Source organism: Garra rufa, chromosome 5 (genome assembly GCF_049309525.1).
Source record: "Garra rufa chromosome 5, GarRuf1.0, whole genome shotgun sequence".
NCBI classification, from domain to species: domain Eukaryota; kingdom Metazoa; phylum Chordata; class Actinopteri; order Cypriniformes; family Cyprinidae; genus Garra; species Garra rufa.
In genome coordinates this window covers 43971592-43998022 of record NC_133365.1, presented here as the reverse complement: position 1 = coordinate 43998022, position 26431 = coordinate 43971592, and the positions used below count along the sequence as shown (strand labels likewise).

Sequence of the window (26431 nt, the reverse complement as noted above, 5' to 3'; positions counted from 1 at the left end):
CTGCTTACCAAGCCTGCATTTATTTGTTCCAAAGTACAGCAAAGACAGTAAAATGTTAAAATATTTTTACTATTTAAAATAACCGTTTTCTATTAGAATATATTTTAAAATGTAATTTATTCCTGTGATTTCATGCTGAATTTTTAGCATCATTACTCCAGTCACATGATCCTTCAGAAGTCATTCTAATATTCTGATTTGCTGGTGAAAAAAAAACATTTATTATTATTATTATCATGTTGAAAACAGTAGAATTTTTTCAGGTTTCTTTGATGAATAGAAAGTTTAAAAGAACAGCATTTGTCTGAAATAGAAATATTGTGTAACATTATAAATGTCCTTATCATCATTTTTAATCAATTTAAAGCATCTTTGCTAAATAAAAGTAGTTTTTTTTATAAATTCTGACTCCAAGCTTTTGGATGGTAGTGTATAATGTTACAAAAGCTTTTTATTGCAGATAAATGCTGATCTTTAAATTTTTCTATTTATCAAAAAAATCCTGATCTGTTTAAAATATTGATAATAAAAAAAAAATCTTGAAGGATCATGTGACAGTGAAGACTGGAGTAATGATGCTGATAATGTAGCTTTGATCACAGGAATAAACTACATTTTAAAATATATTAAATAGAAAGCAGTTATTTTAAATAGTAAAAATAATTCACAATATTACTGCTTTTGCTGTATTTTGGATCAAATAAAAGCAGGCTTGGAGAGCAGAAGAGACTTCTTTAAAAACATAAAAAAAAACTTTTGACTGGTAGGGTAAATTAAAAACGTACTGATTCCAAACTTTTAAACCTTTGAAATATTGCACCAATACATTGTATATTTTTAAAAAAGACTAAAACCACTTGAGAATTTAGGCTGTTCTAAACCAAACGCCAAACTAATCTACTTATTTCAACAGGGAAAAATGTGTCTGTCTTTATTTCTTACCAATGTTATAAATTTCTGAGCTCCCAAACCGAACACCATTAGGATTCAAGGTTCCATCACTGAAAACACAAACAGAACAAATAGCGTTTAACACAATCTAGGGGCATTACTTACCTCAGAGTATCATCATATAATAACACAGCAATATTCTAAGCGTAAACTATAGAAGATTATCAAAATCTGCAACACAACAAAGCAGAATAAAGCAAGACTTACCTTCTCCCCAGCATGACGACTCCTCCGGTTTTTGGATTTATCTTACAGTAATCGCCATGGGCCCAGACTCCTGAATGAGGAGATACACACAAGTAAATGCATTGAGAAGGATGAACAAATAGTTCAAGAAAAAAGCAGCTACTGCGTATCTTGACCGCTGGCGGCCTGAGAACGTTAATGAGGCTGAACTGTCCTGATTGGCCTTTTCCTACTTCTCCAAACTGACAGCAAGAAGGCTTCAAGGAGATTTTTCTTCTGCTAACAAAAGCTGGCAGGTTCTTTTTTTCCCTTTTCGCCCTCAGAAATCATTTAATCAATACAGCGGAAAACCTGCAGCCTCTTCTGAACAAACTGAAGCGGCATGTTTGTTTTCCAAATCAAAGGAATACTCGTTTGCTTTCTAAATCAGACAGAAAACACACTTCACTCTGACCACTTCACAATTTAAGAGCTCTGAAAGGTAGCAGAGAGCATCTGTGAGCCTCTATAGGCAAACAGCAATGAGTTTGAAGCAATGCGTTTTGGAATTACGCCTATAATGCCTTAAAGTGCTGCCTATGGAGGAAAGCTCACTAGATTTTGAAAGAGACCTAGGGTTGTGTCATATAAAGGGTTACCTGGGAAGGTAGAAAAGTAGGCTTTGTGGTATTTGCTGCCGTTCTCGTCATTCCAGAAATGAGTGGGCTGGCACGGGATGGGCTTCAAACACACCAGCTCCCCACTCTCGCCCCAAACAGGCTTACCTAAAATACACAAAACACAACAGGTTTGTGGACTTATGGCATGGATGAACTTTTTATGATGGATGTACCTTAATGGACTTTAAAATATCAACAGCCATTCACTGCCATTATAAAGACTGGAAGAGCCAGAACATTTTTTAATATAACTCCAACTGTATTCGACTGAAAGAAGAAAATCGTATACACCTAGGATGGCTTGAGTGTGAGTAAATAATGGGGTAATTTTCATTTTTTGATAAACTATTACCTTAATTTGGAATTCTTTTGCCAGCTTTTTTAGGTTCCTAGCATTATTATAGATGATATTGTAAATATATAGGCTTTCAATAAAATATATAAAATAAATCTGCACTACAGTTCAAAAGCTTGCAGTTAGTGAGATTTTTTAGTTTAGTGAGTTTTCTAATGATTTTGTGAAACAGTAATATTGTGAAAATTTATTACAATTTAAAACAAATGACTTTTTAATGCATTTTTACTTTCTTTTTTAAAATAGTTTTGGATCTGAAATCTGGTTTGAATATATTCACATATGAAATAGTTAAATACATACATGGTCTCAAAAGTTTTTTTTTTAAGACATTCAATTTATCAAACCAGATTTCAGATCCAAAAATATTAAAAAAAGAAGGTAAAAATGTGTAAAAGGTAAAAATAACAGTTTTAAAAAAGAAAGAAAGAAAGAAAGAAAGAAAGAAAGAAAGAAAGGAATGACGAAATTAAGTATGACATTAATCAAGTAAAAAGAAATTTAAAAACAAAGATGTTAAAAAGGAGACAAAGATGAAGAAAGAAAAAAAAGTGTTAAAATGCAGAAAAGTAAGTAAGTAAGTAATGGAAGTAAATGGAAGAAGAAAAGAGAGGGAAAAAAGCAGATAACTGAAGAAATAAAGGAAAATAAATAAAATAAAATAAAATAAAACCATGTCTTGACAGAGATAAACATGAGCTAACTCACCTTCGAAGTTCCAGGACTCCACGGCCATGCCTAGATTTCGGGCCTGAATTTCCCCTCTGTAAACAGGCACCGTCATGTTCTGACCCATGAAGCATGAAATGATGTCTGTGCCACCTGAGAAAATATTAAAGACATTAATATGCAGTTTTTCAAGATGATAAAAATCTTTGAGGCAAGAAAATCTCACAGGTTTGAGTTTCCGAAAATCTTCAGAAAGACAGAAACACATAAAAAGTTTACTTTTTTAGTAAACGTAGTTTACTTTTTGGGAACTAATGGAATGCTTTCATTAATGCAAACTTGCTGGCATAATTTGCTGATAGCTTTGTTCTCCTGTCTCCATTTATATGGAACACAGTTTCTATACTGCAGCTCTTCCCTATTGATTTGTTTACCAGACACAATAAAAGCAAAAGGAATAAGCTGAACAAAGGTACTCAAATATCTATTCGGCCCAAAAATCTCAGGCCCTTTTTCCAGAATGAAACTGGCTTGCACGATACTTCTCTGCAAATATAATGCTTGTTCTGTAACCACATCACACCTCAAACAATCATTCTGATGGTGGAGAAAAGGCCTAAATTAATATACAAACAGAAAACTGCCCTGAAAGTCACTTTATGATTTTTTTTCTAATAAAATCAGTTAACTAAAGATGCTTTTGATTATTAAAAATACACAGTCAAGCCCAAAATTATTCATACCCCTGCCAAATTCTGACTTAAAGACAGGCTTCTCCCAAAAGATAATAAGGCGATGTACAAGAGGCATCATTGTGGAAAAAAATATTTCTCAGCTTTTATTTACATTTGAACAAAAAGTGGCATGTCCAAAATTATTCATACCCTTTGCAAACTGTCACAGTCTATGGGAAAATCCAAGTTCTATACCATTCCAAATAGTCCAAGCTGTTCTAAAGCATCCTAATTACCCTGATTCATTGGGAACAGCTGTTTTAATCAACTCAAGTTGAAAAACAGAAGCTCTCTGCTGTTGGTTTGTGGAGTCATGGCTAAGGCAAAGGAGATCACTGAGGACCTGCAGCTGCGCATTGTGGCTGCTCACAAGTCAGGAAAGGGCTATAAGACCATATCTAAATGTTTTGAAGTTCCAGTGGCTACAGTGCAAAGAATTATTGAAAAATACAAGACGTTCCGCACTGTGAAAAATCTCAGAGGATGTGGTCGGAAGCCAAAAGTGACACCTGTGCTGGCCAGGAGGATAGTGAGAGAGGTAAAAAAAAGAATCCAAGGATCACCATCAAGGCCATCCTGATCAATCTGGGCTCTGCTGGTGGCAACATCTCAAGGCAGACAGTCCTACGGACACTGCACACCGCTGGTTTCCACAGAAGCAGACCAAGGAGGACACCACTTCTCCAGAAAAGGCACACAAAAGCCCACTTGGCCTTTGCAAATGCTCATCAGGACAAAGAAGACTTTTGGTCTTCTGTTTTATGGCCAGATGAAACAAAAATTTAATTGTTTTGCCACAATGATGTAGCCTTCATTTGGCATAAAAAAAAAAGGAGAAGCCTTCAACCCTAAGAACACCATCCCCACTGTCAAACATGGTGGTGGAAACTGGAAACATAATGTTTTGGGGGTGTTTTTCAGCCGGTGGACCAGGGAACCTAATCACAGTAAACGGCACCATGAAAAAGGAGCAATTCTCAACAACAACATCAGGCAGTCTGCAGAGAAACTTGGCCTTGGGCACCAGTGAACATTTCAGCACGACAACGACCCAAAACCCAGCAAAAGTGGTGAAGAAATGGTTAGCAGAAAAAAAAACATTAATGTTTTGCAGTGGCCCAGCCAGAGTCCTGACTTAAATCCAATTGAGAATCTGTGGAGGGAGCTAGGAGCAAGGAGACCCTCCAACCTGAAAGAGTTGGAGCTCATCGCTAAAGATGAATGGGCAAAAATACCAGTGGAGACATGCAAAAAGCTGGTCAGCAGTTATAGGAAGTGTTTGATTGCTGTAACAGCCAATAAAGGATTTTCTATTGATTATTGAGAAGGGTATGAATAATTGAATCAAATGTAAATCAAAGTTTATATATGTATAGTTTTTGTTAAACTTTTAATAATTAGCTGTTTAATTGTGCAAGTTTCATGATTTCAAATCATTTGAAATAATTTGATTAATATTTTATTAATTAATTAAATTAGAGTCTAGAAAAATTTAATCAGAAACAACAACAACAAAAACCTAAATCCAGAAAAATTAAAACAAATAAAATAAAATGGAATTTGGGGAAAATAAAGCAGATTATAGGGCACAAACTGGCCTTAAATGTGTGGTTTTTAATTAGCTTGCTTGGCAAGATCCTACTCAAACATTAGCTTATCCATGACAGAAGTTTACACTGATGCACAATATAGTACCCCCTGTGGCAATGATAAGAAATGCAATGGGTACTTGCGTTACCAACACATTTTGAACCCAAACACCACACAAACTTAAGCTTACGCAGTTAGAAGCATGTGAATTCTTGTACTTCAACAGAATAAAATAAGGCCTATATTTAATGAGTCACCCAATATAAAGCCTGAACCTACAACACGTGTGAGCAGCTCAGATGCTCAGTCATTATAATGCCAGCACAGAGAATTGTGGAAAGAAAGAGAGAAAGAGAGAGAGAGGGAAAAATAGAGACAGATATCTGATATTGTAACCCAAAAGAAATAGCAAGACAATCAATATTTCAAAATAATGAGGTTTTGTGGAGAAAAACAGGGAGAGGTGGTGTCAGACAGAGGAGGGTGTAAATAAAAATAGGTCTCGGTAATTGACAAATGTAATGGATGTAAAGTCAGATTACAAAAAGAGACAGAAAACAAGAGAGGAACAAAAAAGGCAAAAGAGAAAAAGGTTGCTGGGACAATAGATATATGTGTGTTTATGTGTGTATGTGACAGATGGTAGGCGATATTGGGGGGTCTATTGGATTCAGGTGATTCTGGGTGGCTGAAAGTGTTAAAGTTTCCTGCCAGCTGCCCCTCTGCGCTCAGGAGTCTGGCTGGCACAGTAACATGAGCGGCGGGAAACAAGCCCTGTCACATATGCTCTGCTTGACATTGGGGTCAAGGTCAAATCTGCCTCGGGTTGGCAGAGGTCACATTATCTGAGGGGAGGCGGACGCAGCGCTGATCCCGGACAAAGCGGTTTCTCAGTATTTCAGAGGGCCAGCAGGCTATCTGAGCTCAGAGCTGAAGACAAGCATCGTGTATCTGCGCTGCTGTTTTCCAGCAGACGTCTTTAGGTAGCCTGACATTTCAAAAACCTCTGGAGTCAAGAAACATCACTCAAAGCCTTTTTCTGAAAGGCTCATGTGCTCCGCAAATGTGTCAGAATTCAATGAGATTGCTGTCATGGTATCAAATGTGAGTCAAATGGCAAATCAAAAAGCCTTCATGGTGGACATATGCAAAAATGTTTTCAGAACGGATCAAAATCTGATTTAAGACAATTAGATTAAATTGTCTAGATTCACATTCTGATAATTAGTAGTACCATAGTAAATTCCAATAATACTAAAGTATAAAGTATACTAAAGTATAATATAAAGTATAAAGTATAATATAAATGAGAAAAGACAAAAAAAATCTATGTAAAAATATCATAGCTGCAACTAATTGTAAATACAACACTGACTCATCAGTATCAAAGACCGGAACTATCCATGTTATATTATATAATGTCAACGTAATATAATAAATGAGCATGTGACTTACTTTTTCTCTTTGCAATAGTTCATGCAGGAACAAGCACTGCACATGAGAAGTTAAATAACAAACGGTTCTGAAAGGTTCAATCTGAATAACATGACTGTAGCAGGCTGCCGCTGACCTGCCATGAGAGCAAAGCTCATCTGGTGAAACCGCAGGGAGAAACTGGGCACAGGTGGTGTGTGAGAGAGACATGCTGCGAGACCCCAGTCACAAACACACACACATGCACACTAAATCAGCAGTCCACCACAGCTGTTAACGCTGATGCTAATTTGTTTCCGCAGGGCCCTGCAGGCATGAGATCACACTGCGACACACACATACATACACACACCGTACTATCAAGAAGAGCTGGAGCACTGATGATTGGAGGAAAGCTGAAGAGTGGGCTGATCAGAATAGAACAGTAGAATAAAGAATGAAAGAGAGAGAGAGAGCGAGAGAGAGAGAGAGAGAGATGAAAGAAAGAAAGAAAAAAAGAAATAGAAAGAAATGAAAATTTAAAAAAAAACAAGAATGATAAAAAAGTAAAAATTCAGAAAAATGGAAAAAAGAAAAAGAATGACATGAATAAAAGAAAAAAAAAGAAAATGTAAAAAAAGATGATAAAAGAGAGACAAAGAAATGAGGAAAGAAAAAGAAAGTAAAAATTCAGAAAAAAGGGGGGGGGGAAATAAAATTTTGAAAAGAAAGAGAGAAAGAAATGAGAGAAAAGGATGAGGAAAAAAAATGTAAAAACAAAAACTAAAAAAGTGAAAAACTAAATTTAAAAAAGTAAAAGTGAAAATGTAGAAAAACTGAAAAATAATATTAAAAAAGGAAAAAAGAAAGACTGAAAAAGAACAAATAAAGAAAGACAATAAACCATACTTTACAAAATAAGAAAAAAAATAAAAATTCAGAAAAAGGGAAAAAAAAATTTTTTACAAAAGAAAGGAATAAAGTAAAAAAAAACAAAGATGATGAAAAAGAGACAAAAATGAGGGGGGAAATAAAAAAGGAAGTAAAAAGGGAAAAAAGGAAAGAAAAAAAGGAAAAAAACTAAAATTTTAAAAAGATAATAAGATGATAAAAGAGACAAAGATGAGGAAAGAAAAAAAGTAAAAATGCAGAAAAAGGGAAAAAATATATTTTAAAAAAGAAAAAGAATGAAAGAAAGGATGAAGGAAGGAAAGGAATGAAGTAAAAATAAAATAATAAAGATGAGGAAAGAAAAAATAACTTTTAAAAAGAAAAATGAAATGAATAAAGTAAAATGAAAATGTAAAAATAAGGTGATAAAAGAGAGACAAAGATGAGGAAAGAAAAAAATTAAAATGCAGAAAAAGGGGAAAAATAAAAAGTAAAAAAGAAAAATTAAAAAAAAAAATTACAAAGATGAAAAAAAGAAAGAAGTGATAAAAGATAAAGATAATGAAAGAAATTATAAAAGATAAAGATGAGGAAAGAAAAAAAGTACAAATTCATAAAAAGGGAAAAAAATAATTTTAAAAAGAAAGAAAGAAATGAATAAAGCAAAAAGATGTTAAAAGAGAGACAAAGATGAGGAAAGAAAAAAAACGTAAAAATGCTGAAAAGGGGGGAATTTTTTGTTTTAAAGAAACCCACCTGATATGGATCCCAGGAGCACATTGTTCTTAATACAGCTGTACACATACTCATAGCTTTGAGGCTTCAATGGAGATCCTGTTGAAAGGAGTGTGTGGAGGGTCTGCAGGTTGTGTGTGTTTGCTGCAAATGACCAAGAAATGAAAAAAAAAAAAAAAAAAAAAAACTATTAGTTAAAAATGCATTTAGAAATACTACAGCTTGCAAGACCTAAAAAAAGGATCAACAATAATGGCCACATACATTTATATAATCTCCCAACATTTCCACTCTGTAACTAACATTCAATGCTTTATGAATGCCAGTTCAAGTCGTCTTGGTGTGTTTGAGGATTAGAGGATTTATTAGTTTTGCATGCTTTTTTGTTTTGCAATAACCATTGCATGAATTTAATTACAACCCTTTTGACACTATTTTTCAAATTAAAATGAAAAAATGCCAACCACATTTTGATATGCCCCAAATTTTACAATATTTTACAAACAGTCCTGGAATGTAACGCTCAGCTGTCTGTCTATAGTCTGGTGGCAGATGGGTATAGCTTACAGTGATCAGAATTATGAACTGTGTTAAACACTGCTAAAATGTATGCAGGCAACATGCCAAGCCACCAGTCTGGGGTCCCGTGTAGAGAGGGTCTCTCGCCCCGGTTATCAGAGCCAGTGCCACACCCCACAGGCTAACAGGTGTCGCTCTGAAATGTCAAGCAGCCAAAGGGCGCAGCAGAAGGCCAGGAAGCACGTCTCTGACCCCCAACACACAATCCACTGAACCACACACACACACATGCAAAACAAATGAATCCCCCAACTCTTCAAATACCTCCAACACACCAAGAGCTTCAGATTCATTGAATATGAATTTTGTTCTTCTGTTGAACACAAAAGAATATATTTTGGTAACCAAACAGTTGTTGATTGCCACACAGCATGGAAAAAAATACTATGGAAGTCAATGGCTACCAACAACTGTTTGGTTACCCACATTCTTCAAAATAACTCATTTGATTTAATGTGACTGAATATTGATTTAATTTAATTTGCACAGCATCAGTTACGTCCAAGGTGGTAGGGTTTGGCTGGGTAGCACTGGAACAACAACATCTTTTTCCATTGATGGACAGTCTTAAGTAGCTGTATATCCTGACCAAACAGGGTCGATTTTCATTTCAAGCCGTTTTTTAATCCCTGCATGGAAAACCACAGGTGCTCATAAAAGCGTCTCCTCATCACAGGAGTTCCTGCAGTACCTCTTTATTTAAAAAAAAAAAAAAAAAGACCACTAATTCGATCGCTCTCATGGTAGTCGTTATGCATAAACTCCATCTTCCACTGTAAATTGCATTTTAATTCACTTTCAGTTTGTCTCATTATTGTTGAATATTCACAAGCACGCACACACACACACGGTTTAGTGAATGAGTCAGTGGCATCTAGAGACTGCTGGGAAAGTAACGAAATTAAAGTGTACTAGGGATGTCAAAAGACAGTACTTTAGAAGCTAATTGAAGCTAAAAAAAAGCATAAATATACATTTATTATTCTTTATACAGTATCGGAAGTGCTAAGTACAGACCCAGTTTGGTCCACATGCCTCGCAGATGCACATGAATAGTCAAACGTGCAGCAAAGTGCTTGCTGACAAGGTAAACAGAGTAGATTTGTAAACAAGCAAGAAAAAAAATTAACAAAACATTAGGCTTTGCAAATAATGCAAATTTGCAAATGTGTAAATATATAATAGGCTTGCCACTGTCTATTATGTCATTAAAATGAATTAATAACTGTGGGAAATTAATTTCAAATTTTGAAGCAAATTTCATTTTGATAACATTAACATTTGACTCCTAAAGAAAAAACAGTGATCAACAACAATTGTTTTTGAAGTGTTATCAAAACTGATATTAAGAAATATGAACCACCACTGGTATTGGTACTGACTACTGTAATATAGCATAGTGACTACACTATTATGAAAGAAACAGTGAAGAAACGTAAGACAGAAGGATTGTAATTTAATGCAGCTCACCAGGTTTCAGATTCCTCTCCTCCAGCACAGCAAGCCATTTTGCTCCAGTCCCAAAAATCGTGATTCTGTCAGCAAACAATAAAACAAATGGACAAAAATGGATGTTACCAATTAGGTGTACATTTTAAAATTTTAGATTTTTTTTGTTTTTAAAGTCGTCTCCTCTGCTCACCAAGCCTGGATTTATTTGATCCAAAGTACAGGAAAAACAGTACATTTTTGAAATACTTTTACTATTTAAAAAAGTTTTCTATATGGATATATTTTAAAATGTAACTTATTCCTGTGATCAAAGCTAAAATTTCAGCATCATTACGCCAGTCTTTAATGTCACATGATCCTTCAGAAATCATTATAATATGCTGATGATTTGCTGTTCAAAAAACATTTTTTATTATTGTCATCAACATTTAAAACAGTTGAGCCCTTTTTTTCAGGATTTTTTGATGAATAGAAAGATCCAACAATCAGCATTTATCTGAAATAAAAAGCTTTTGTAACATCATAAACTATACAATTCAAAAGCTTGGAATCAGTTTATATACACATTTTTTTTTTTGGAGGGGGGGGATTCTAGAAGTAAATACTTTTATTTAGCAAGGATGCTTTAAATTGTTCAAAAGTGATGATAAAGACATAATACTACAAAAGATATCTATTTCAGGTAAATGCTGTTCTTATGAACTTTCTATTCATCAAAAAAACCCTGAAAAATTATACTCAACATGATAATAATAAATGTTTTTGAGCAGCTAATCAGAATATTAGAATGATTTCTGAAGGATCATGTGACTGGAGTAATGATGCTAAAAAATCAGCTTTTAAGTCACAGGAATAAATTACGTTTTAAAATACATTCAAATAGAAAACAGTTATTTTAAATAGTAAAAATGTGTCAAAATTAGTTTTTGCTGTATTTTGGATCAAATAAATGCAGGTTTGGTGAACAGAAGATACTACTTCTTTAAAAACTTTTGACTGGTAGTGTATAAAAACAAAATAGCTTTCTTAAAATAAAGCACAGGTACAATAAAGGGCAGCATCCTCAGAAACCTGAGGTATGCACACCCCTCCTTGGGAATCACTGCACTAGGCCACGTCTCCAAGAAATACGAAAACTTAATTTCCACAGCACTTTAGATTTCCACGCTTCCACTACAAAAAAAAGCAGAACACTTTCAGTGTCAATGAGGTGGAATTGATCTAAAAGGCCTGTTGACCTGCAGAGGCCTCAGTCAGCCATCTCTTGATGGAATCACTCGCGGTCAGAAATAAGGGGGCGGGGGTCACGACAGTGCAATATCTGAAGAGCACAGACAAGCTTAAATGCTGTCAACACGGTTGTGTTAGCGTAATCTCCATTTGTCTAAGCAGTGTGCTTCCAGCAAATTTACAGTAAAGCAGTACTTTCTACTATACAGCCCATTCCTAAATACAACTGGAACAGAGCTGCGACTGCAAGAAATTATCCTAATGGTGAAAACAGAATTTTTGTGTCCTCTAATGTTCGCACTACATAGCTTAGAAATTGACAGCATATTGACAACACAACCATGAGAACATCAATAGGACAGTTTACACAAAAATGAAAAGTCTGTCATTATTTCCTCACCCTTATGTCATTTAAAAACCCGTAAGACCTTTGTTCATCTTCCAAACACAAATTAAGATTTTTTTTTATTATTAATTTCTGACCCTGCATAAACAGCAATGCAACTGACATGTTCAAGGCCCAGAAAGGTAGTAAGGATATACTTTTTGCGTGCAAAGAAAACAAAAATAACCACTTTATTCAACAAGTTCTTCTCTTCTGTGTCAGTCTTCACCACACATCAATGCAGGGTCAGAAAGCTCTCGGATTTAATCAAAAACACCTTGTGTTCCGAATATGAACAGGTTTGGAACGACATGAGGGCAAGTACTTTATTACAGAATTTTCATTTTTGGGTGAACTATCCCTTTAATATAAAAACACAATCTGCACATCATTGCCTCTTAAGCATAGACCAACTACTCATTTTACATTCAGAGTTAACCAATTACAGGAAATTTGTTGAGAACTCCTCTAAACTCCTTTGTCTTTGTCTGTTTTTTGTGTCCAAAAAGAGACGTGCCCTATGTGGATAGGTGCCATGACAACGTCCTGCTTGTGATTGGTGGCAGCTGGCAAGGCCTGGTTAGTAATGGGTCGTTTAGGATGTTGGAAGAGAATTGTATATGAAATGAAATGGAACGTGATTTCACAAGCAAGATATCAGTAAGGGAAACAAAAAATGGGAAAACTCGCCAGTGCCAATCTAATGATATGACCAACCACTGATCTTCCTTCCGTTTATAGCATCATGGACCTCTGATTTACTGCACAATCTATCCATAGAATTTATCACAGGGTTCTTCATTTTTTCCTAATGTTAAAGAAGTGAAGCTGCTCTAAATATTCAGACAGCTCATTTCGTACAAGCCACATAATTTTGTCCCCATCTGCGCATGGAAAATTACAACTGGCAAATGAGACAAGCAAGTTTGGCCTATAGAAGTAAAATCTCAAGCAAATACAATTGATTTAGACTTCCATTACAATGCATGGGTGTATACCAGATCGTAACCTAATGTTGACTAGATACTTATTGATGAAAAGATCTGGGTTTATAACAAACATGTTGGAAGTTTAGGAGGCAGATCCATCAGCTATCACCAATGAAGAATTGAGAAACGGCACTCAGATCCAGGGTTCTCCTAGGCTAACTCAAGATGGCAAATGTTTGCAAAAAGTCATGGAAAGTTCCAATGACCCCAAATGTGTAGTGATACATAAATATTGTTATTTGGATTGTAATAAGCTCATTCTTGACGTTAAAATCAGCTCAATTCAATTCATATCCCGGACGAGCCCCCAGATATGTTAAAGGATTACTCTACTTCCAAAATAAAAATTTCCTGATAATTTACCCATACCTATGTAACCCAAGATGTTCATGCCTTTCGGTCTTCAGTTGCAAAGAAATTAAGTTTTTTGAGAAAAACATTACCAGATTTTTCTCCATGTAGTTGACTTCATTGGTGCTCAAAGGATTGAAGGTTAAAAATGCAGTTTCAGTGCCGCTTCAAAAGGCTTGAGAAATAAGGGTCTTGTCTAGTGAAACAATTTTTTTTTTAAATGTACAATTTATATACTTTTTTTAACTTCAAATGCTAGTATTGTCTAACTCTGCGATGTGCATGCATACTCTTTGCACTTCAGTTCAATACAGGGTATGTTGAAAAACTCCCATCTCATTTTCTCCTCCAACTTAAAAGATGTCCTACATCGCTGCAGATGTACCGACCTAGTGTTTACAAAGTGAATGTGCAAAGAAGGTGAAAAGGTGAACATTTTTTGACATACCCTAACCATGTTGAACCAGAGTACACATGTGCATCGCAGAGCTAGACAAGATGAGCATTTGAGGTTAAAAAGTTTATAAATTGCAATTTTTTTTTTAAGAAAATGACTGAATATTTTGCTAGATAAGACCCCTATTCCTCTGCTGGGATGGTTTGAAACTGAATAGAAACTAAATTTTTAACCTTCAATCCACTGAGCACCATTGAAGTCTACTATATGGAGAAAATCCTGGAATGTTTTCCTCAAAAACGTACTTTCTTTGCGAAAGAAGAAAGAAAGACATGAATATCTTGGACAACATGGGGGTGAGTAAATTATCAGGCAATTTTCATTCTGGAAGTTGAGTAATCCTTTAAAGCCTAGCTTAATAATAAATATCAGTGTCCAATCAGGCTCTTGGAGGGCCACGTTTCACCAGAATTTAGCACAAGCCTAAACCAACTAATCAAGATCTTCCAGACAGGTGTGCTAGAGTTAAACTTGACAGCAATTCCCTACAGAAGCAATAAATGTACTACTCGTGCAGTTAAGGAAACAAACAACTAAAATAATTCAGAAAATGAAATACCTACATTATTTAATTTGTGTCAACAAACCTAGGTATCTCTAGCAACCTAAGATAAGATTCAATGAATGCAACACTCTGGATTGAATTTAAAACTGATTGTGCGTTTCTCCCAGACTATGGGGAACACATTGTGTCCATTGTCTTACACTTCAACACAATCCATTCTTAGACTGTCTCATAAAAGACCAAAAACAGGAGCTATTTTTCCCTCAATAACGACAATATGGGACAAAGAAAGTGTTGCCTACCATGACCAAGTTTCACAATGGCCCTTTGTTCAGAATAGGATTCCCTTATGCATTTTCCTTCATCTACATGGACACCCCATCTGCCTTCTGATTGAATATTGATCAATTGTAAACATTAAACACAATTAACCTGAAAGGGGAGCAGCACAAGATAAAAGCTAATCCAGGATCAGTATATTCGTATGTCCAAACATAGAAGGACAACAGAGAGAGAAAGAGATACCATGTTTTATTCATCACATAGTGGACACCGGGGAGAGTTCTACCTTGCCTGGAGAACAGAGGTAGATGGGATGATTCAGTCTCAAGTTATGAACTTTGTCTCTATTTGTGGCACAAAGGCAAATGTCTACAAATTTGGACAGCATGATCAAATAAAGCCAAGTACACAGAAATGTTTCCCTGCATACTCCACACAACTGATCGCAGATCTTGACTGAAGTGATGATCCCAGAATATATTCCCTCACAAACTTACTTAAAAAGCAACATGAGAATTGTTTTTTGACAACGCAAACAGCCAAAAAAAGGATAAGCTTGCGATTGTTTTATACAGAATTGCACAGAACAGAAAAACTAAGAAAAAGAGCTGAAAAATATAGATGAAACAAGTGGTATTTTTCTCTTTATTTTTGCTCCAGTTTCCCAATGCCTTTCTCACTCACAGCTTCATTGGCTGTTGCTCTTTACTGCCCTCTTGCTTGTCAGGTTAGTGAACACGGTTAAAGACTAAATTGGATATATTTCAAAGTCTGAAACATGCTTTAAATGTGTTGTAGCACCTAAGACCAGTGTCTCAAGAGTGCTGTCAATGGGTATGAACTACTATCTGCAATATTTGGATGCAGACTAAAAGATCAAAAGCAACAAGGTTAAACTAAATCAGTTAGTATTACCTAAAAGTGGCCCAGTTTGATGTTTAAAAGGATGGAAAACAAGATATTCTTGCTCTTTTGAAATAAAAAACAAGTTGCCATGCAAACATCCTCCTAGTCTAATAATAAAAAGGTTCAGACAGAAGTTTGAATGCTGGAAGTTTCTAAAGTCGTGATAAAATGGAAGCAGCACAAAATCTTCTGCATTGTGACAAACATTTGAATTTAACAGATTATCAAAAAGAAAAAAATGTCACTTTATCAATTGTTGACTGAGATTAAGAGGTAAAAGGTTGTGGGTTTGATATACACTGAATGATACTGTATTAACTAATATAAAAGACTAAAAGTACCGTCTTCTTTTCATTATTTCAATAAACTCTAAATAAACTCTGAAACTGCCCAGGGAAATAACTTAATTGGTGTCAGCGACAGATTTCTAACTTAAAGCTAAACTCACAAAGACAGAAATACAGAGACTCTCAGATACAACTCAGAGCTGCCTTTTAAAATTAGGATTGTTAAATTTAATAACTATATAATGTAATGTGATTAAAAACAACAGTTTAAGCATGCCCTCTGACCCATATGTAAATTCCACATTAGGAATATTCCTACCATTGGAGCAATTCAAGCTTGAAATCAACTGCTACTAAAGGCAACACGCCTCGCCAAATCACATTTACCGAGAGCAGACGCTCAAAAACAGTTCACACAGGATGCATTCTTGCGTTTAAAATAGCAATACAGAGTGCAACTGCATGGAACTGAACGCAGGGGTTTTTACATTTTTTTTTAAATGAGAAATGGCAAAAAGTACAGAATAAATGCTAGAATGCATCATGTGTGCACTTCACTTCAGACAGAGTGTCAAACTCAGTTGCAAAATGAATTGTTGTCGACATTAAACTGTGATAGGCTTAAATTCAATTATTTTGAAAAAAAAAAAAGTCATCTATTGCTTTACTCATTTGCCACCAGTGTTGGGCATGTTACTTTAAAAAAGTAATTAGTTATAGTTACTAGTTACTTCTCACAAATAGTAATTGAGTTAGTAACTCATTATTACATCGTTATCAAAAGTCACTAATTACCAGGGAAAGTAACAAAAAAAATCCTCAAATATGCCAACTTAGCTTAACTTGGATGCCCCCAATATTAAATATGGTACTTGAATAAAACATTCTACACTAATCTACACTATTTAAATGTTGATGTGGGACAATGTGAGAGATGCCTTCCAGGGGCTAAATATCATGTTATTTGGGGTCGCTTCAATCTGAGGACATGAAAAACATCCCACGGCAACATTGTTAAACCCTCTGGGTTCGAAGACTTTTCCAGTTTTTTCTTGATGACTGTGAAAAGACCTTAAAATACCACAAAGGGTCTTCTTTTATTGTGTATAGTCATAATAGGAAAACAATGTGCTTTTGTAAAATAAATCAAATAAACTGTGCACGCTCCGCCGTCTCGGTCTTTGCCACATCTCTTCACAGACACATGAATAAAACAACCTAAATTTCCGCAAATGCATGCCTCACAGACATGAGAAAACACGTTGAAAACAAATATTCTCTGATAAAAGTAATCCATATGAAACCAATGCGAGCTCCAGTTTTTCCAGTCTAAACTCATACCTAATGTAATCACGCCTACAAGAAGCACTGCTTTTCAAATTTGAAATCCACGTGAGATGCGAGGACATGTAGGTAAACAAGATTTACGTAAAAGATTAATCTCGGCTACTTTTCGTTTCTGGAAGAAGACGCGCTAAGAGGAATAAGCCAGAATTTACCTCAGAAGAAGAACGTAATGACGCATATCTTGAAATTTACTCTTCATTTAGGGGCTTTTAGCAATTAATATAATTAAATAAGATTTCATGTACACTTCCATTCAAAAGTCAGGGTTGATTGGTTGATATGTTTTTTTTTTTTTTTAGTCTCTTATGCTTATAAGGTTGCATTTATTAGATCAAAGATCAAATAAAACAGCAATAACGTAACATTGCAACTGTAAAACTATTTTTTTATTTAAAGCTGAATTTTTTGAACAGCCATTACTCATCAGTGCCACCTTCAGAAACCAATCTAATATGCTGATTTGCTGCTCAAGAATTATTTCTTATTATTAAAGCTGAAAACAGTTGTGATGCTTAATATTTTTCAAAACTGAATGTCTTTATTGCCACTTTTGTTCATTTTAATGCATCCTTGCGGATTAAAACTATTACTTTCTTAAAAAACTAAATCTTATCGACCCCAAACTTTTGAAGGGTAGTGTAATTAATTATATTAATTTGTAAGTAATTCATTATAAATTATTTTTAATTGACAGTCAACCCTAACCCTCATTAAAAATTATTATGTCTCTGAAGTGATTCAAGCAGCACAAATGGGTCTGGTGAGTAATGAAAATGTGTGTTTTTGGCTTTCCCAAAGCTGCTGCAAAAATGTCTCTATTTTCTTTCTCTTGGGAAGAGGCAAGACAATGAGAGTTAAGAATAGAGGCTTTCACCAGTAGCCAAGGGAGCTGAAAATGAGCACACATACACACACATATACACACACATAAAGTGTGATCAAAAGGAACTCCAGTGTCTGTTGCACTTCGATCATTTCTGATCAATAACAGGTAAACTCTGAAAGGAACTCGATGCCACATTAGAGGTGGCCAATTAGACCCATCTCTTTAAATCAGGTTGCCGTGGTGATGTGGTGTCATTTGTACAAAGGGCACAGCAGATGCTGGTGATAAGCACTGCCACACCTCAGCCAATTACAGCACGGGCATGAGGGGGAGCGACTGAAGCTCCTGACTGTGACACCTTCATTATAGAGTGTCTCTAACACACACAGACTTACTTACCCCAGACGGTCTACAAGGTCCCAGAGCACATTGGCGGTGGGAACAAGAGGGGAGCCATCGTACAGGACCACAGAAGCCCCAACGGCTAAAGAAGTCATCAGCCAGTTCCACATCATCCAGCCCGTCTGAAGATAAAAAAGAAAGATCTACTTTTAGACTGGGTCAGAGAATACATTTTTGACCAGATTGGGTAAACACTAGGGATGTAAACGATAGTAAAATCTCATGATGCGATAATATCTTGATATGAAGTCCACAATACGATACTTTAAAATAAAAGACAAATAAAGACTTGCAAAGAATTACAATTTTGTACATTTTAAAGTTAAATTATTCTAATCTAATGCACTTTGAGAGTTCAAAATTAAGAGCTCCAACCCATGTTTTTAACTAAGAAAACAGTGGGAAAAAAAGTCAGTGGAAAAAAAAGTTAATTGACTTTTTGAACTTTAAAGGAACTTTGTTTACTTTTGTTGACTCTACCTTTATTCGTGTGCACTAACAATAACGAAACGTTGCGCTTTTGTAAAATAATGAAAGTAAACTGGATGCGCTTTCTGGCATCTCAATCTCTGTAAACTTGAACACGAAACTTCAACACGAAACTTCAAAACTCTGTGTATACTTGCCTTACTGATATGAAAAATATATATAGAGAATGAAATGTCTACTTTTAAATAAACCAATTCAAACAGAAAACAAATATTCTCAGATAAAAGACAAATAAAGACTTGGAAAGACAATTTTGTACATTTTAAAGTTAAATTATTCTATCTAAGAGTTCAAAATTAAGAGCTCCATAATAAACACCTTCACTGCATTCACTGTGAACTGAGCTGTTCTGATGCATGGAAAACACCGGATCACGAGCTGATTGCCTAAACGAAGTGTGCGCTTTGCTTTGAAACATGCAGCGAAAACAGACTTGATGAACAGGATTTAGCCATATTGTGTTTTTGGTTTTAGTTTGTTTGACAGATACTGTGCTAAAGTATAATGGCACAAAACACAACTATAACAACCTTTTATGTTACAGTAAGAATTTTAAAAACTATACTTTTTGTCCGGAAGACCTATCGTTTTATATCGTCTTGTGACCACGATGATATAGAGACATTTTTGCTATCGCAATACCACGATATTGATAATACCGTTACATCCCTAGTAACACACTAACTAGCAAAGTTTAACAAACAGTGTACAAAATGGACCATTTTAACTCAAATATCATTTTGAATATCACACTGGACTGCCCAGATATGGCAAATTCTGTGTACCCTCATTTTGCGACTTCATAAAGGAAAAGAGCACATTGTCTTAACGAAGACATTATGGAAAATTATGTTAACCCGATTTATTAATAAATGTCCCTAGTGTTATTGTGAACAATTCATCAGTGTACATACTCTAAAGAAGAGAGTTTGTTCATAAACTTTCATCAAAATGTAATAATGTTGTCTGCCTCTGAAATTACTTTGTTTTCTCTTTGTAATAACCAAGACTGTGGGGGTGATGCAAAATAATATTAGTCAATCATATCATAGACTAACACAATAAGTTCTAGAATACCTGTAGAAGTACACAATCTACATGCTGCTAATGTTTGAAAGTTTGGAGGAAACTCATTCTTTTAATCAGCATGGATACATTAAACTGATCAAAAGTGATAGTACAAAGATGTAAAATGTTACAAAAAAATTCAAATAAATGATGTTTAATGAGGAATCTCTACAAAAATAATTGGTCGATTGGTTCACTTCCAGAATAGAAATTTCATAATAATTTACTCACCCCCATGTCATTCAAGATGTTCATGTCTTTCTTCAGTTACAAAAAATTAAGGTTTTTGATGAGAACATTTCAGGATTTTTCTCCATATAGTGGACTTCAATTGTGGTCAACAGGTTGAAGGTCCAAATTGCAGATTCAGTCCATCTTCAAAGGACTCTACATGATCCCAGTCAAGAAATAAATGGCTTATCTAGTGAAATGATCGGCCATTTTCTAAAAAAATAAATAAAAATGTATATACTTTTTAACCACAAATGCTCGTCTCGCATTACGTAATCATGTTGGAAAGGTCACATGTGGTTAGTTCTTCGCCTGTGTTCAAAAAGATAGAGTAGGGCGACATACTCCATTTCATTTTCTCGTCAAACTTTAAAATCGTCCGACTTTGTTGTTTTAACCACTGAGGGTGCTTTAACCTACATATACACACTACCAGTCAAAGGTTTGGACTAGAGAGCGGATCGGGCCGCATTTTTCTGTCCGAGCCCGGCCCGCGTCCGACAGAGCAGTAACCGAACCCGACCCGAGCCCGACAGGCATTAAGATATTTATGTCCGAGCCCGATCCCAGCCCGACACAGTTAAAATCTATTTTTTTTCTCATACTAATGACACATGCACTTTTTTTGTGTGGAAAGCCCGCTTTTATTAAGCAACTGTAGGAAGGCGTTCGGATTACGCACGTCTTTCGTTGTCCTAGTTAGTTTGACACATTTCCGCACACAGGAAGATGGATTTGGGGTAATATTTTACATTTATTTTAATCACAAAAACGAACCTTTGCATCAAGTGAAACAGGCCTATTGGCTACCTACTAAGCAGTTTTAAATGGTCAATGCCTTACGCCGGTTTCACACTGGAAGCGCAAGCAGAGCAGAGGCAGCGCGTATGCAGAGCGGGAGCAGCGCGCGCTGTCGCGCGAAGCTGAACCGCAGATTGTGAACTTCAATTACATACGAGTATCGTTCATTCAGTTGCGGATTTTAGGTGTTCTCCGACAATTATTGGTCATGTGCTTGTATTTATGATATGGGCAGCATGCTGTGATGCGGACGTGTAGATTTAAGTAACAAATGAGAAACGCTAAATTATTTAATAAAATTTCAGACAAAGGTCGTCCTAATGATTCCCAGTTTGGTTTAAGATAATTAGCTAAAGCAACCGTTTTTCAAAAACGAAAAGAATATGTAAAACTATGGTATTTGGGGTAAAAGTCGCCCCTGCTGTTGGGGCTAAAGACACAATAATTTACAAGATAATTAATAAATGACTGACTTTTCAATTTGTTGACATGACATAGTTCGATTCAGATAGTAAATATCATATTTTATTATGGTGGTTGTCCACCAAAGATAATCATCAGGTTTATAATGAAACCATTATATTTAAAAACATGATAAGACATATCATATAAGAATATAATTTGTTACTACTGTAAATCTATATTAAATTATTATATGATCTCCTTCAGTACTTTCAGAAATTTCACTTTTAGAAAATGATTTTTCTATATTTTAAATTACGTTTTATATTAACATTTTAATGACAGTAGCCAATATTTATTTATTTTTAGAGTCTTGTATTTATCAAAATAAACAGAAAATAGTACAAACATTGCTAACGTGATTGTTTTGAATTATTTATAAAACCCCACAAAAACATTATTTTGTGCTGTGAGTCTTTTAAGCCGTGATTGTGGTGCATATAATACACGAAATTGTTATTTTTTATGTCAATCAGGTCAATTTTAATGAAGAACAATGCACTGTGGCTTTAATCCAGCGTAAGCGGTGCAGCAAAAATAGACTCGGCGCCGAAACGATCGCGGCACTGACGCTTCTGCTCTGCTCCTGCTACACGCGCGCTGCCGCGCCGCCTCTGCGTGCGGTGTGAATGCTCTAATCTGTTAACATGGGCGCCGAAAAAAATACGCGCTGCTTACGTCCTGCTTACGCGTGCAGTTTGAAACTGCGTTATCGCGCTGATGTGACCGAGCCTGACCCGAGACCGAACATCCTTTCTAAATATCTGTCCGAACCCGGCCCGGCCCGGCCCGGCCCGGCCCGGCCCGGCCCGTCGGGTACCGTCGGGCCCGGGTCGGGTATCCATCCTCTAGTTTGGACACACTTCCCCATTAAAGAGAATAGTCGACTAACCGTTAGGCAACAAGAAGAGGCTTGGTCAACAAAAATTTTATTAGTCGCTTAGTCACAGAAAAAAAATCCACAGGAAGTTACGCAGTCCATGTGGAAGTGTAGAAGCTGAATATTAGCGCGCTTACTGCATGACAGATGGAGGCACTGGTGCGGTCACTTGCTCTTAAAATATAATAATAGTATAATATATATTAGTAGTAATATATAATTAATAATTTTTGGTCATACAGATAAAAGTAATACATCTATCGATTCTGTAAAAACTCTATCTTTATTTGTGTGCACTAACAATAACGAAACGTTGAGCTTTTGTAAAATAATGAAAGCAAACAGGATGCGCTTTCTGCTGTCTCAGTCTCTGTGAACTTGTGCGTGAAACTTCAAAACTGTGTATATTTGCCTTACTGACATGAAAAATATATTTATAGAAAGTGAAATGCCTACTTTTAAATGAACCAATTCAAATAGAAAACAAATATTCTTAGATTATGTTAAGTACAAAACATGCATAAAGGCACATCACTACTGCGGAGATGACAAGTCAGTGTCGCTGACTTTATCTCTTAATCCGAAAACAAAGAAAGCACCAGTTTATCAATAAATTATTAAGACATTAATACAGCCTCCTTACTGTTTTTCATAATAATCATAGTTTTTATATCTGCAGGTGTGCTGTGGCAAGCATTTTGGCGTGCACTAGAGCGCTTATTAGGCTATGTGGGCAATTAAAGGCTCATTGTTATGATTCACATGGTTTATTAATACTACCAGTCGACCAGAAAATCTTTAGTCGAGGGCAGCTCTACTTTATAATAAATCTCTTATTTACATCGCATCTACACTTTGTTATAATGAGATGATTTGTTATTACCTCAACAAACGAAAAGCAGCAAGTGGATTCTAACTGAAACGTCTCTGATTGGCTATTGCATTAAAGAAATCAACAGATATGTCTGTGATTGGCTACACTGCTCAACACTGCAAAAACACGTTGAACAGAAACCATCTCCAGAGGGCAAACCGTAACACACTAATAATCTGTCTGTGGTTAAACAAAAGTATACACATTTGCGTTTTTTTTTTTTTTTTAGAAAATGATTGATTTCAGTACGTAAGACCCTTATTTTTCGGCTGGGGTCGTGTAGAGCTCTTTGAAGCTGCACTGAAACGGCAATTTGGACCTCCAGCCCGTTGGCCAACATTGAAGTCCACTATATGGAGAATGTTTTCCACAAAAATCTTAAATTCTTTTTGACAGAAAAAAGAAAGACATGAACATCTTGAATGACATAGGGGTGAGTAAATAATCAGGAATTTTTTATTCTAATCCTTTAAGAAGCACAACTGTTGTAAACATTGATAATAATAAGAAAAGAGCAGCTAATCAGCATATTAAATGATTTCTGAAGGATCATGTGACACTGATTATGAGAGTAATGGCTGATAAAAATTCAACTTTGCTGTCACAGAAATAAATTAATTTTACAATATATTAAAAACATTTAAAATGCACAAATGTAAAAAGGCTGTTTGCCACCAGGACTGTGTAGCTGCTGCATCTAAGATGACAGATACATACCGTAGTGTAGTATATGATGACATCATTGTAGGTCATGTTGCCATGGAGAATGTGTTCTTTAAGATGTTGGATGAGAGTGCCCTGGGGAAAGGAGAACGAAAGGGTCAGACTGGTGAAACTTTCACAGTCCATGTGATGAACTACACCTGTGGTTACTCCGCTAGGACATCTGTGTGAACCTGAGGACTTCATACATCTATTAAAAATCACCTTGACTGAAAAAACAGCTAAGAAAAGTAAAACTAGAGATCTGTTATATCATCACAAAAGATTAGCCGAGAACAACTGTGTTTGTTTTTCTAAAGATCTCACGTTCTCTCAAGTTCTTTCTCCTGCGCTGGTGTTGTTCGTTCAGAAGTATTCTGGCAGGCAGGGAACGACCTAATTAGCAAACTAAAGGATCAGCGACACCGCATGGATTAAAAAACCTGACACATTCCTTTCTTCTAACACCATGCCCTGCAACAAACGCCTAACACGTATCCTAGCGAAAGTATTAATTGCGAGCGTGTTCATTCATTCGCTAACTGCCATACTGTTTTCATAAGGGCGCACTGAACATTGATCATTCATACAGCGAGAAGAGAGAAAATGCGACTGCATGTGTACATGTGCGATTGTGTGTTTTCATACACACTGTGCTCTAATTATCCGGCAAGCAAGAGAGGCGCCAGACACAAATGCCGCAAAGGCTAAAGGGAAAAGCTGTGAAAAATGAAAAACACAGTGTTATACAGACACCGACCAAGCGCAAACGAAGTGTGATTGTGAAGCACAAAAAAAACTAAAAGATCAAGCACTGCTTTCGCCTTTCTTAATTTTTCAGAGGAATGTTCTGTGCAGTGTTGATTTTTGAATTGAAATTATGCCTGTGTGGAGAAAGAAAGGCTGATTTAGACCCATGTGAGCTGCTGTTTCCCTAAAGTTGGGATTATACAGGAAATGCATGCAGAAGGGATGAGAATAGTGCACATAATTGCTCATCCCAATTGCATCTGGCTTAAGGTGTCTAACAGGTTTTAAAATTGCCTCTTACTGCCATCTAGTGGTCAATGTTTGTGATTCAAGAGACGTTATGCATGATGACCAACATGAATTTGGCGTCACAGAAGTTGAAGACACAAACCAAGTGAAAGGATTAACTTTGTAGACTGAAATATTAGTTCAGCTATAATTACAACATTCTAGCCACAACTATATTGAGCTAAAATTTGGTGCCACCCCAAATCAGTGTTATTTTAGTATTACCTATATTATGTATTATAGAATTATATTTATTAATATTTTAAAGTTACCTTTTTTTAGTTTTCATCCTAATTTTTTAAAATGACACTTTTGTTATTTTGTTAGAAGCTGTTGTCATTTTTTATTAGTTTTTTATATTTAGCTTTAATTTATTTTTTATTTCATTTTTAGTCATTTTACATATTTTGACTTTATTCTTATAATTCCGACTTTATTCTTGTAATTTTTACTTTATTCTTAAAATATTTAGACTTTATTCTCATAATTTTGACCTTATTCTTGCAATTTCAAATTTATTCGCAAAATATTTTGATTTTATTCTTATAATTTCAACTTTATTCTTGTCATTTGACTTTATACTTATCATTTTGATTTTATTCTCATAATTTCGACTTTATTCTTGTAATTTTGACTTTATTCTCAAATATTTTGACTTTATTATAAAAATATTTTGACATCTTTCTCAAAGTATTTCAACTTTATTCTCATAATTTCGACTTTATTCTTAAAATATTTATACTTTATTCTCAAAATATTTAGACTTTATTCTCATAATTTCAACTTTATTTTCAATATACTTCAACTTTATTTTGAAAATATTTGGCTATATTTTGAAAATATTTAGACTTTATTTTCAAAATATTTAGACTTCTCGTAATTTCGATTTTATTGTAATTTTGACTATTCTCAAAATATTTTAACTTTATTCTCGTAATTTTAACTGTTCTCAAAATATTTCAACTTTATTCTCGTAATTTCTATTTTATTCTTTTAATTTCGACTTTATTCTTGTAATTTTGACTTTGTTCTCAAAATACTTAAACTTTATTCTCGTAATTTCAAATTTATTCTTAAAATATTTAGATTTAATTTAAAATATTTCACCTTTATTTTCGAAATATTTCGACTTTATTCTTAAAATATTTCGACTTTATTCTTAAAATATGTTTCAACTTTATCCTTAAAATATGTTTCGACTTTATTCTCAAAATATGTTTCGACTTTATTCTCAAAATATTGTTTGACTTTATTTGCAAAATATTTCGACTTTATTCTCAAAATATTGTTTGACTTTATTCTCAAAATATTTCGACTTTATTTTCAAAATATTTCGACTTTATTTTCAAAATATTTCGACTTTATTTTCAAAATATTTCGACTTTATTTTCAAAATATTTCGACTTTATTTTCAAAATATTTCGACTTTATTTTCAAAATATTTCAACTTCATTTTCAAAATATTTCAACTTCATTTTCAAAATATTTCAACTTCATTCTTGTCATTTTTACTTTTTTCTCAAAATATTTCGACTTTATTCTTGTAATCTTAGAATGCATACTAAAATGCATATATCAAGTAGCAATTGCACAGAGTAAAATATATCAAATTGGACTCTGCACAATGTCTTCAGTGCACACACACACTTACCCCAGCAGAATGCACCATACACTTGGGAGCTCCTGTAGTGCCAGAAGAGTACAT

The 26431-nt window shown here is 34.9% G+C and overlaps 1 protein-coding gene across 1 annotated transcript in view; it reads right to left on the bottom strand.

The window, feature by feature from the left end:
* aacs (acetoacetyl-CoA synthetase) overlaps positions 1-26431 on the bottom strand; it is a 50291-nt gene that overhangs the window by 7555 nt on the left and 16305 nt on the right. Inside the window, exons 8-16 of the mRNA XM_073840579.1 lie at positions 26378-26431; positions 23704-23784; positions 18179-18303; positions 10233-10297; positions 8205-8327; positions 2860-2973; positions 1776-1901; positions 1159-1228; positions 943-1001 (exon numbers count right to left, since the gene is read on the bottom strand). The exon at positions 26378-26431 is cut by the window's right edge and continues 1 nt beyond it. Of these exons, the coding sequence (XP_073696680.1) occupies positions 943-1001; positions 1159-1228; positions 1776-1901; positions 2860-2973; positions 8205-8327; positions 10233-10297; positions 18179-18303; positions 23704-23784; positions 26378-26431 (817 nt within the window). The remainder of the gene's footprint in view (positions 1-942; positions 1002-1158; positions 1229-1775; positions 1902-2859; positions 2974-8204; positions 8328-10232; positions 10298-18178; positions 18304-23703; positions 23785-26377) is intronic.